The 12,654-nt window shown below is 46.6% G+C and overlaps 1 protein-coding gene across 2 annotated transcripts in view; it reads right to left on the bottom strand.

Annotated features, from left to right (window-relative positions):
* Positions 1-614: 614 nt before the first annotated feature.
* The window catches only part of LOC146199888 (uncharacterized), a 41,727-nt gene continuing 29,687 nt past the window's right edge, over positions 615-12,654 (bottom strand). The window contains exon 4 of one of the 2 annotated variants that reach the window (XM_084595284.1): positions 615-3,201. In XM_084595284.1, the coding sequence (XP_084451410.1) occupies positions 2,793-3,201 (409 nt within the window). In that variant the 3' untranslated portion in view covers positions 615-2,792. Of the gene's footprint in view, positions 3,202-12,397; positions 12,578-12,654 lie in introns of those variants that run through there. The other variant, XM_084595285.1, reaches the window with a different exon arrangement.

Genomic DNA, 12,654 nt, shown 5'->3' with positions numbered 1-12,654 from the left:
GGCTCACTCATGACCGATGTCTCACCCAACACATCGAAACAACACAGGACACTCCTACATTAGACTCTAGACTCGCCCACCTCTTAGAGGCTTATCACAGCCTCCAAGAGCGCTGAAAAAAGAACAAACTTAACCGCAAGCTGAAAAAGAGGCTGGCCGCACTGCAGTCACAGATCACCCAACATGCAGAGGAGCTCTGCCGGTTCAACTGGGGGACAAGTTTGCGACAGCATGGTCGGCAATCTGTCCACCAAGCGAGCCTGCCAACTCCTTCGACATCTCATCGACTCTACACAGTCCAAAACAGCTACGCAATATCCCGTCACTCGTCTCATACACAACACGGACTTAACCCCGGACGGCCTTTTGGACAGCCTAAAACAAACACATACATCACCCGGCACATCCCACCCCCTGTTCCTGTTCCACCCCTGGCCCTTCTAGAAGATAGGAAAGGAATCTTATATGAGACATGGTTCAGTAATACTTCCAGAAAGTCATTCCCAAGTGCCCTCTTACAAAGTGGTGAAAGGAGCTTCGCACGTGATTGAGTAAATAAAGTTTATTTGCAAAAAAAAATAAAGAATGGGTACAACCAGAGATAATCGAACATGAAAAAAAAAAACCAACACCATTAGTTCTTCACAGAAAACAGCTGCAATTTCTCACAAGATACAAAATAACTGCTTCTTGGTACCACCCCTCACACTGCCTTCCGTGCATGATGACTGCAAATTCTGGCAGTTTGTACTACACAGGACGCAGGCTCACGCTTCTCCATGCTTGCCACATCCACACATCGAAACAGACAACATCGCCTCTAAACTAGAAATGCACCAGTGAGATTCAAAAAAGAAAGTGACTATTTCTCACCATGTCTAACCACTATTAGAGAGTCCTCTAACCCACAAAGACCATTCGTAGTTGCAACTTCCGTACTCACTCACACATTCATTCTGCATAGTCACCCTAGGTACAGCTGCCCAAATCTTTTAACTAGTGTGGGTGACGGACCTTCCGGCCAGTTTTATCTGCCCTAATGCACAGGAGCACAGAAAATGCGGCCATTGCGCGCACCAGTTAAAGATTTGGGTGGCTGTACATACACAGAGCTGTACTTCATCTATGGAGCATGATCTCATCACAATTGCAAAATGTGTGCCAAACATCATTTCAAATTCTGTGCAATGAACAATTTAGCTGTGAATAGCATGACAAACTGTTTACAAAGTGCAAGAGATGGGTGATGGGACTAGCAATAAATGATGCTGAAATTTCAGCCTCCAGTACGTCGATGGAAGCTGAAGTGCACTCAACAAAGACTGAAGCATAGTGTGCAATTAATTACGCTCTGCAGAATTTGCACAGGTCCACCCGTACAATGCAATGACAGAGTTTGGTGCATACGAGTTTGCACAGAGTGACCATAAACCAATGAAAATTTCAGTTAAACAGCCATTCACTGTGGAAGAAAATGTCCACATTATGGCTGAAACTTCCATCAGCCGCATTCTTATAGAGTAATACCAATTATCACATGCACTATGATAATGTAGGTCAAGCTAACACTCTACAAAGGCAACAAAGCAGCTACTCTGGCTACTATTAGAAACTTTGCATAACACTTCATTCCGTCAGCAATGCTTGGAAGTTCAACTACTTCTTAGCAAAAGTGCTCAATAACCACCGACTCATCTTCCTACTATACACACAAGAACGATGACATGTGCAATGAAATCATAGTTTCAAAGTGCAATACCATAATGGCGATGTGAGCCAGACACTGCTAGGTTGTGACCGGCACTCCAAGCATTGCGAACAGTGCATAAACATTAAAAGTTTGTTCTAAACATTTGCTACCTCTTATGCCACATACACAGTCACAGAGAAAAGTACAAACCATATTCTAAGCTTCTTTTTTCATGCATGAAGTACTCGCATTTCAACCACTCAAAACACACTGTTGGAAAGGAGTAAACTGCACTTTCCAAATGTGCCACGTGGCTATAAAAAACACTGCAATATGGCAGATGTAATAATGAGATCAAGTGTGCAGCAGCAAGTCTTTAAATAGTACCTTCAGAATCGCAAAAAGTAATGTACTTTGGTTGAAGCATTCCATTACAAAAACAACGTTTTGGAGTTTTCTTAGATTTGATCAGCAGAATAAACACAAAAACGATTTCTCAATACTACATTGAAATCAAAGAAAACGCAACCCTGACCATGCACTTAGAGCCACCAATAGTGGTATTGTTGCCAAATGAATGCATGAATCCCGAGAGGCGATCTTCATCTCCCCCCCAACTACTGCTATATAATTATTTAATGGTCTAGCACATCCCCAAACATGTTGCAACACAAAGGGCAAAACCAGCCTTAGGAACCACCTCCACATAGAATTCTTTCTCATACCCTTGTTGAAAAGACTGCACAAGCTATGCCAGCCTTTGTCAGTTCGTTCTATTTTATTACGTGCATACGCGTCAAAACCTATCACCTCAAATACACAATTTTCACTGATTGAAGACAAAAAGAAAGCTAACTGTGGCATGCCAAAAAGCAGAGTGCCCTGTGCCATGCCAGCAGCCATACCCTACACCTATATTGCATTGAAAATATCCACAACTACATTCGGATGTTTCGTCTCTGAAGGCCAGAGAGCAAATACAAGTGTCCACCATCCACCTCATGATATGTAGAACTAAACATATTCCAATCTAGTAATAGTGTGGTTATATACACATTCAAAACTACAAAGATCCTCTAACGCCCTAGAAATGGGTAAGCAATTATCGAACAACATCACCAAGCTTCAGGTACTGCGCTACGGAGCGCCAGCAGTCGACATTGAGAGCGTCCAGCTGGACACTGCCATCACCAGCCTCGCAGCAGACGACCGCCGTCTGCACAATACCGGCAAAGACCATGTAGTTCTCCTGCAGGTAGCACCTGGCCCTCTTCACGTCCAGGGACACCTGGTGCTCGGGTTTCCCCGACAGTGCCACTAGGTGTTCCCGCAGCGATGCTGTGCACCACAGCTCGTCGAAGGCGGCCGCACAGTGATGCTCGGCCTGCGCGGCCAGTCCTCCGTCGAGGCTCATCACGAACCGCGCCGCCTTATTGAGCAGGCCCCGGTTGCTCTCCTTGGCATCATCTATGACTGCGCTCGCTCGCACCACATCATCCCAGGAAGAGCACCTGAGTGACAAAAAAAGAACAGTTGTGCTTTGCATCACACTGACTATAAAGTGCATAAGAATCTAAGGTTTGGTTTGGTTTACGTGCTTTCTGCCTCCATCGAAAAGCGGCCGCCATGGCTGGGATTCGACCCCGCATCCTTGGGCACAGTAGTCGAGTGCCCTAACCACTGCAACACTGCGGTGGGGATAACCATCCAAGGCCATCGTGCACCAATGACTAGGTTAAAGTGTAAGCATGTCAGGTTAAGTGTATCAAACAGTTGGAAAGTCAGCTTCTTTAGAGCACTTCCTTTGTTTTGGAACAGAAATGCCACAACAAATCTGCAATCCTATTTCGTCTCAAAAGCAACTTATGGTGGAGAGCAATGTTTGTGTTTGCAAAGTCAACTGCTCTCTATCTGCATTTGTCCATGCAAAATACTTTGCAATTATACACAACCCCTGACCCTGGCCGCAGGACCGCCTGTCACGCACTCAATGCGAAGGTGCATCGTGCGGATGACACACTTCTATACTTTCACCCTGGCGCTTAATACGTTTGGTAAGTCATTATGCACAGCATTAACCTGTTTCTCCACTCACATTCGCTACGAAGGAAGGCAGCAAGATTCTCAGGCATTTTTGTACAAATAGACTGAACGCACGTGCATGGAGCCGCCTTAAAATTACGCCGGGCCAAGATGGTGCTGCACTGCTTCACTTTCCAGTCACGCTGTAGTTTCAAGCCATCAACTGTGGAGTGGTAAGCCCTGTTTTTATGTCTTATAGTGGTTTTATGTGACGCTCCGAAAAAAGCACAGTTTACATTTTCGACGCTGCTACTTGAACACGAGCATACTGCCTATCACTGCGCGTACATTTGAATGTCTACATTTAGAGTGCAGCTCTTTGGTGCTAGCTGGAGCAGCGCTCACTCCTTCCCCCTTTCCCTCTTCCTCCGTAGCGGTGATCGTCAAGTTCTCTGACTGCTGCGCACGATCCTGCCCCACTGTTCGCAGAATAAAACTCTGCATTGAAAGGGTGTGCGTGATGGGAATTTCCAAGGAATCTTTCCAAGCATTCTTATAAATTTCGAATTACTGCCTTGTGAAGGGTGCCGAACCGTAATTTTTTGGGGTTCTGGTTCAGTTTTAGCTTCGGAGACTCATTCCATTCCGGTTCGAACTGGTTCGACCCTGCCCAAACCAACTCAAGCAGGTTAAAAAAGAAACAGTGTATTTTTTGCTACTCCACTTTTTAATATATAGTTTTCTTTGTTGTTAAAGTATATATTAAAATCTGTAAATTCATATAATAGTTAGTATATTGTTTTGCTGTCAGATGTGACGGGCTCCACTTGGTTGTAAAGACCTCAGAAAAATGTTTATGAGTGACCGACTATTAGAGCAGGATGGAGGAAAAATTATTACTTTCACTGGCACACAGCCAACTAAAGCTGTCAAACGCCAAAAGAAAGTTAAAAGAAAGTAATGTTTCCTGCTGCAGTTTCCAAGTACACAAAATTTGACCTGAATTTTATTTTAGAGCAAAACCTCTACTACTACACTTACAATGATTTGTCCGGCTCCTGCTAACAGACATTGAAATCAGACCAAGGTCAAACCAAGTACACACCCCAAGACTACCAGCGTATGTGTGACTACACATCGCATAGGATGTGGACGGCTTTGCATTTCACATTCATATGAAGGTGAAACACACCAACACTTGTGTGCAGAGACTGGTGCTATGCATGTGGCAATATATTTTGCTTTGTTCTTGTCAATGGTTGTGATGTTTACGGCGTGTAGTGGCGCTTTGGAAATAAGCGAGAGGAGCAGTCTACAGGCCGCGATATAGGAATAATGAAGATAAGCTGCCAGCAAAAGTAGGTTAAAACTGTACTGTGAATCAGTTCGGAATGGTTCCTCCAATTTATTTTGGTTCTAGTTCAGTTCTAAGATCAAAGCTATAGTAAATTAAACTACTAATCTAGGGGCGCAAACAGACGTGCGACAGTGGAGTGGCTGAAGAAAAACGCCTCTCCCAAAACTCTAATGGCGCATTCGGTCGGGGGAACAAGAGCAGAGGCGCCGAGCATTGCAGAGCAGTACAGCATGTCGAGCTAGGGTGTAACTGTCCTTCCAGGGGAACACTCTCTGCGTGTCGAGAGCAGAACGCCACGACCACGTGACCACACTCCTCTCCCCAGCATTCTCCGCCTGCCCGGAGTGGCGGCAGTTGCAATCTGAGAAGAGGCCAACACTCCGTGAAGAACTGCTTGTTTTGTATGCCTTTGTTCTCACAGCGCGCCGATCTGCCTCCTTTGGCCCTTTTGACGCCAGCAGCGACTCTCAAACATGCATACAGCACCTGAATAATGCTTTCCACTCCTGACGCAAATTCGCATGATTCCAAAGAGCTCGCCGAGCGCCGACGCATTGCAGCTGCCATTTCGAGCGTCGCAGCCTCAAGAGAAAAAAGAGATGACGCGGACATGACTTTTAATCCATGTGACTTCCTCTACACTCGCTTTAGACGAGGGAGCAGCCGAGAATGCACTCGGGTGCTCTCAACAGAGGAAAAGCCGTCCTCCTCTACCATTAGAAGCCAGTGATTCTACTCCTGCTCTCCCACTGGAGGGCGCCCGCTTGTCTGAGAGCACTTTCAAAGTATTCTCGAGTGCACCTGCTCCCTCACTTGAATTCGCCATAAGCACCTGAAAATAAGTTGATGCTGTAGAAGAAGGACGTTCGTCGTTAGCCATACGAGTTACCGGGAGCGTGCAGGTGAGAAGCTCCAGTGTGAGGCAAGGATATCAGGCCGCGCATCCACCAAATGTAGAAGGACGTTGAGGACGGCGTCGAGGTCGACGGGGAAGCGGGGCGATCAAGACAAACACTATCTGCGCGATGGCCACAACTGCTTTTTTTTTATCAGTGTCCAGCGAAAGGGTCCATCTTCTTCTTCACAATGCATTTAGATGTGCAAAGTGGCTTGTTAGGGTGGCTAGAACCCCAGCCTTGTTTCTATGTGAAACTTTCGTGTAATCAAATTTCAGCTTATTACATCAATAATGAGATTTGGTTTAACCCTTTGACTGTTTTAGCCGTATGAGTACTGCGGCCGCATTCTGTCCCACGGCACTTTGCAGTGCTAAACACATAGCGTTAAAAAAATTTTGACACTTGGGGTGAATTTTTTTTTTTTTTACATATTCGCCAGTCAAAGGGTTAATGTACCTGTTCCAATGAACAACTTGCGGAACTCTGCAAAAGAGATTCTCTGCAAGGCTTGTTGTCCACCACTCTCACATTTTTCGAAGAAACAAGCAGAGGGAAGTTCTTTCTATGCAAACCCAAGGATGTCTCTAGAATACTCAGGGAAAGGGGTTGGAAGATTTGTGGTTGGTTTGTGGGGTTTAATGTCCCAAAACGACTCAGGCTATGAGAGACGCCATAGTGGAGCACGGCGGAAATTTCGACCACCTAGGGTTCTTTAACGTGCACTGACATTGCACAGCACATGGACGCCACTTCGTTTTGCCTATATCGAAACGCAGCCGCTGAGGCCAGGATTCGATCCCGCTTCCTTGGGCACAGTAGTCGAGCGCCGTAACCACTGCGCCACCCAAAGGGATTGGATGAGTTCAATGTTTGGATATCACCCCTTTAAATGTGAACAAAGGATGAATGTTGTGGGGATGGTCCAGTGCCTTGCCCTTTGAGTATGACTGCGGTCGGCCCATTTGTTGCGCTCCCTCCCTGTGACACCTTCACGACTATCAACTGTGAACGCACTCTAAGAGGAGCCTGGTTCCTTTCATTCAACAAAAACTGCAAGTATCGTCTGGTAGCGAGGCTTTTTGATTGGAAAAAATAGGCCTTGCAGAGAAGCTGACTTAGAGTTCCGCAAATTGCCCATTCCCTGCATTTTACAATAAAGAAGAAAATCCTCGCCTCTAGTGTATTGTCAGCCCGACAACGTAGCGCACATGTTGCAAGTAAGACTTGCCGGAAATTGGGTTGGGAATATTTTCAACCCTGGGTAAAAGTGTATCACATATGTGAAACACATATGCATGTCTGAGGACACTGAAGAGTTTCAGAAAAACAAATATTGTGTATAAATACGACGCATAAGTGCGCGGGCAGATGAATCGCAGGTGTAGTTCACCATAATAGCAGGTAAATAAATTTGGCCTGAGATGTGGATGTAAATAATTGACATATCCACAGCAAAACAAGCATTTCACATTGCCCTTTGGTAGCAGACTACACAGAACGACACAATTTTTCATCACCGTCGAACTGCTCAGAAAGGCAAGGTAAGAAAAACTGCTTAAATAATTACACTCAAGCTAGCTGAAGCCAGCAGCAGGCAGGATTCTTTACTAAAGGCATATAAGTGCATCACAATGGGGCAACGACACTTAGAAATATGCCTGAAAGTGTCTGAACAAGCAGCAATGCCACCCCCAGGAAAAGTTGGAGTGGCGCCGTCTCGTGGAATATACGCCAAATAGCATGCCCGCGCCTCCCCGTTGGCGCCACTAGGATAGTACTCTAGTTCACTATAATCAAAGCAAAAAATTCATGTTCGGTTCGGTTCCGGGCAAAAATTCGGGTTTCGTTCTGGTCTCTGGTTCGGTTCCAATTCGACACCCTGGCCCTGTGTGGCGGACTTTGCTGTTAAAACTCACCGCAGAGAGCAGAAAGAAGGACCACATCAAACCAGCGGAGTCTGTTTCAGGCAATCGCGTGGTGCCTTGCTGCTCTGCAGTGAACTGAGTAATACGCTGAATGACCTTTTCAACACAGCAAACTTGTCGGGCTAGTTTCAGTGACGTGCTTTCTGAACCATCAATATGCAGCCGTTATACCAAAATATAATTTGCATCACATCCAAAGCGCCAAAAAAGATTGCTTTGAGTGTCTTCACAAATTAGAGGACTTTCATTGGTCACTGCAGAGTGAGGAGGTTGAGCGCTGCAAGACCAACGAGCATGGGTGTATTTTTATTGCTGTGGGCTTCACTTGCAACTACAGTCGCCGACCGATATTTGGGACGCTTAATTTGCCAGACCTGCCTGAAAATGCGGACCTTGCAATGGCACTGCCAAGCATTCCATAGTCAATGTATAACACCAACAGAAATTTCGGATGTTTGAAATCCTTCTGGTTCGATTTTCCAGACTTTTTCTTTCGATTCGCGACTCTAGAGCTACCAAAAAGGCAAACAACACCAGTGCCATTTTGCTTTTCTGGCTGCTGCCATTTTGGTTTTCTGCAACCTCGAACCCACGTGCCATATCATCCACTGATCATGCCATCGGAACCTTGCATACCCTGTATAGCCTCAATAGCAGGCACCACTTGCTGCACCGTCCCGCCAGTGCCAGCTCTGCCGTGCTGCCATCGTGCACACGTGCAGTCGCCACAGTCGCCATTCACATGTTGTATTGTGCTGTTAACATCACCACGTCAACTACTGGACACTAACGCCGGGTGTTATCCAAACACTCAAGCACCTCTACCGGTCACACGTGCCTAGTCACATGTATAACATGCATGGACAGCGGCAAAACCTACAGTGTCGACTTGTCTGCACTCGGCATGCTTTCCAATTAATGGAAGGCGGTGACCAAGGAGACACTGCAGAATCGCTTCCGTCAGCTGGTTTCGCAATTATAGATGAAGTGCCGTCGTCATCCTATGATAGCGCCAGTGAATCCCATCAGCCGCCTTCATCTGCTCACCTCATCGAGCACTTGCACGCACGCTGCAGGAGCCGTACCCATGAAAGAGATGCTGGAGCAGTTTGCTAACACTGATAGCGAGATCGAACTTTGCGCTGAACTCACCGACGATGAAATTGTTCGCCAGGTGCTTGAAAGTGATGACTCGGGTTCCAACAGTGTGCAGAGGCAGAGGCTGTGCTGCCAACTAGCATTGAACTAACCCGAACTCTGATGGAGCTTTCAGCTGTGTACAGCGAGAATGTCACCTTTGCCGACGTGTAAGCCGATTTGTGCGGCAACAGAGCGCTCCGCAGAGGCATATTGTCTACTTTTTCAAGCCGCTCGCTAAATAAAGTGGCTTTTTTCGTGTGAATTCGTTTTTTTCGGACTGCCAGGTTTTCTGTACCCTATCTTGGCCCCTTGAGGGTCCGAAAAATCGGTCAGCGACTGTACACTGTGAGACTAAAAATCTGTGTTCATGGAAACCCAGAAAGCAAAATAAAAATGAAAACAAAAATTTTGCAGACCCCTCTTTAGTACACCTTTAAGAACATGTAATCAATATGGTAAGCAAAAAAATGTGCTGATAGCGTGCTGCAGGATGCGAGATTTCTTACGCCCGTATTCACAAACGCGCCTCGACTCGACGCTCCACCTCCACTCGTTGGAGCGGAGAATACAGCCGCTACTCCACTCCAGGGCCGATTCGGATTCATGAACGCTTCTTGGCGTTTCCTCCGACAAGTTCTCCTCGAGAATGCCTCCTCCACTCGGAGCAGCGCAAGTGGCATATGGGGACGAGATTAAGATGAACTTTCGGCCCGAAAACTGCGTGCTGAATTATGTAACATGCTCAGTTTTTCATGTCAAGTCTTCTAAACAACTTTCGCAACCGACCTCGACGTTAACAGCATAGTGTAACTTGTTTTGTGGGCTGGATGAAAAGGGCGGCTGTGAAAAATGGTTGAAAATGTTTTCGCATCTGGCAACAGTCGCTGCTGGTGACGTCAGCTTCGAGAAATGGTGTGAATACTTCGGTTTATTTTTTGGTGTGAGATCTACGCTCGGCCTTTGCCGCTTTGCCTTTTTTTATTGGCAGGCTTTGACAGACGGTTTTTATTTTTTTTTGACAGGCTTGACAGACTTTTTTTTACCATGCTTTTTTTTTTTATTGCCGGGCGTCAAAATACATTGCAGGAAAAAAAACGTACAAGCCGCGAACTCCTACCAGCATGGCTCTGGCCTGCTCGGAGGCGAGCTAAACATGCGTGCTGCTTCGCAGCGCATTGCAGCTCGTGCACGCTGAATTCGACCCTCCAGAAGAAAATGCCGTGTGCGGTTTCCAAACAGGTAGGGAGCCCTAATTGAAAACGTGCTTGAAAAGCAATGCTCTTCGTCGGCCGCGAATATCCCTCCGTAGGAGGAGCACACCAACGCGCTCCCTCAACAGCACCGCGCCGGCCACGCGTCCGCAGACATACTACGTACCCTCGGGTGACGGGCAAGCCATTTATGTCCGCACAATCCCACCGCGCCTCCGGTGCTCACCAGCTGGATAGAACACACTGTTCCCCAACAAGTTCAGCGCTGTCTGCGGAAGCGCGCGGGGCGAGCCACGGAAAGCGCGCCGCCGCAGCTCAACTCCGACCATTTGGCCAAATCGCGCCTCAACTCTGCACTCTGTGGGCTCCGAAAAGGTTATCCATTTATCCAGTGACGACTTACTGAAATGTGCCCGCGCCACACACGCGCAATGCGACGATCAAACAACACAGACGTCGGTGGCTGATCACGGTTATCCATGTTCGGCGTGAGCGGCAGGGACGGCCGTAGGCTAGCCATGACCACATTCGTAAAACGATAGCGTGCCAGAAGTCCCGGGTCACTGTCACTCTCAGCTGATGCTTTAGCGAAAGGTTCGGTGCATCCTTGTCGTATCTTCTTTCGTGAAACTTTTTGGTATACCGGTAGAACGAATTCCATGCAGCGAGCGAGCGATGCGATGTCGGCCATGTTTACAAGCGGAGTGGCAGTCGAGGAGCGGCCAAGGTAGCGTCGTCACAGACTCGAGATTCTCGAGAAAACTCAAGTTTTCTCCGCCGCTGGAGGAGCGATTCGAGTGGAGATTGCTTTGTGAAACGAAAAACAGGCCTCAAGGGCCGCTTGGAGTTGAAGTTCGAGTGAAGGCGTGTTTGTGAATACGGCGGTTAGAGTCCATGAGGAAAGGAAGCATTGTCACGAGTTTCCAACTGTGACATTTTACCGAGACTACAAATAAATAGTGCCCTAAAGCTGCACGACAATAGATCACACAAAGCACCCTACTGCATAATACTTTGCCTTAAACAATATTTGTGAAATGAAATTTAACATTTTTCTGCCGCTACTTATTAAATGATCAAAGATCATTTGCTAATGTATTCTGCATCACTACAGAGGACTACAGTGCCTACAAACCCCTAATGGGGAACAGGGCTCCTGAGGGGCCGGAAATCATGAAAGAGAGGCAACTTTTTGAAAATGACATTTTGTAAGTCTACAGCCTATCTCCTACATACATACTAATTTATTCGCTCTCTGGGTCATTCAGTGAAAATTATAAGGCACGAACCGAATAAATCCTATCTCTTCATTTTTTCCCGTTTTCTCAGCGCACAAATTTTTGATGGTTATAAGAAAGATATCTTTGCATCTAGAACAGATAAAGTAATAACTGGCGAACTTTTCTTTCTTACTTCAAGGAAGAAGAAGGACCAGGTCATTACTTCGCGGAGCCGACCTCGGGACGACCCTACCTCGAGGAAGAAGTGGACACCGGTCCCTCATATCTATCCCAACCTTCACCCCCACCCCCACCCATACCCTCACCCCCACCCTTAACCGCTCCCCCACCCCTACTTCCATGAAGCAACTTAGTTCTGCCGCAAGGTAAACACCTACCGTAGGCAGAAATAAAAACGTAATAAAAAAAATAATAACTTTTGTTCCAGCTGCTCCTAAATGATTAAACTATCCAACGTTGTGAACAGATTTCTCATTATTTGCTTGACAATCTTTTTGTGTGCTCGAACTAAAATGGCTCCTCAACCATTTTTGCCCACATTGAAGTTCAACAAGTTGTAAAATGATGCCATATAAACGCGTGTAAGGGCCGCGCCCCCTATTTCCCAAAGCAAATATTAAAAAAAAAAAAAGTCCGTGTAAGGACCGCACCCAAACTTTCCCCGATCCCCGCAAGGATAGCCTTCAAAATGCATGCGCGCAGGAGCTTCCAGATGCCACCCACGAGTGGAGCCCAAAGTCGCGGGTCATCACTATTATCATATTTTCCCTCTGCCACGAGTTTCCGCAATCCTTATCGGCATCATCAGCCCCGGCCACCCCGGCTTTGCTCTGCAACTGTCAAAGGCACATGAGTATGGTAGCGTGGTTGGCGTGGTCGCATGCCGTAGCTGCGGCTCTTGCATACTCTCCGCTTTATTTTTCATGAATTGCCATTGAGCGTTTCCTATCTAGCACGATAGGCAAGCATATTGGCAGCTACATGGCAGGCTTTCAGTTGAAGTAGTGGAGCTCGGGGTCGTAAGTCTGCGAGTGACGATTGAGTGGTAAATAAATGCCACACATTCATTGATTGGTCTTGTTTCACTCGAATCTGAAAAAAAAAAAAAAAAGTGCGACCCTTACATGCATTTATATAGTATAAATCGTATTGCCTTGATCAAAAATGTT

The sequence above is a fragment of the Amblyomma maculatum genome, chromosome 2 (assembly GCF_055883805.1).
Source record: "Amblyomma maculatum isolate TAMU_Amacu chromosome 2, ASM5588380v1, whole genome shotgun sequence".
NCBI lineage: Eukaryota > Metazoa > Arthropoda > Arachnida > Ixodida > Ixodidae > Amblyomma > Amblyomma maculatum.
This window is presented reverse-complemented; position numbering and strand designations above follow the sequence as displayed.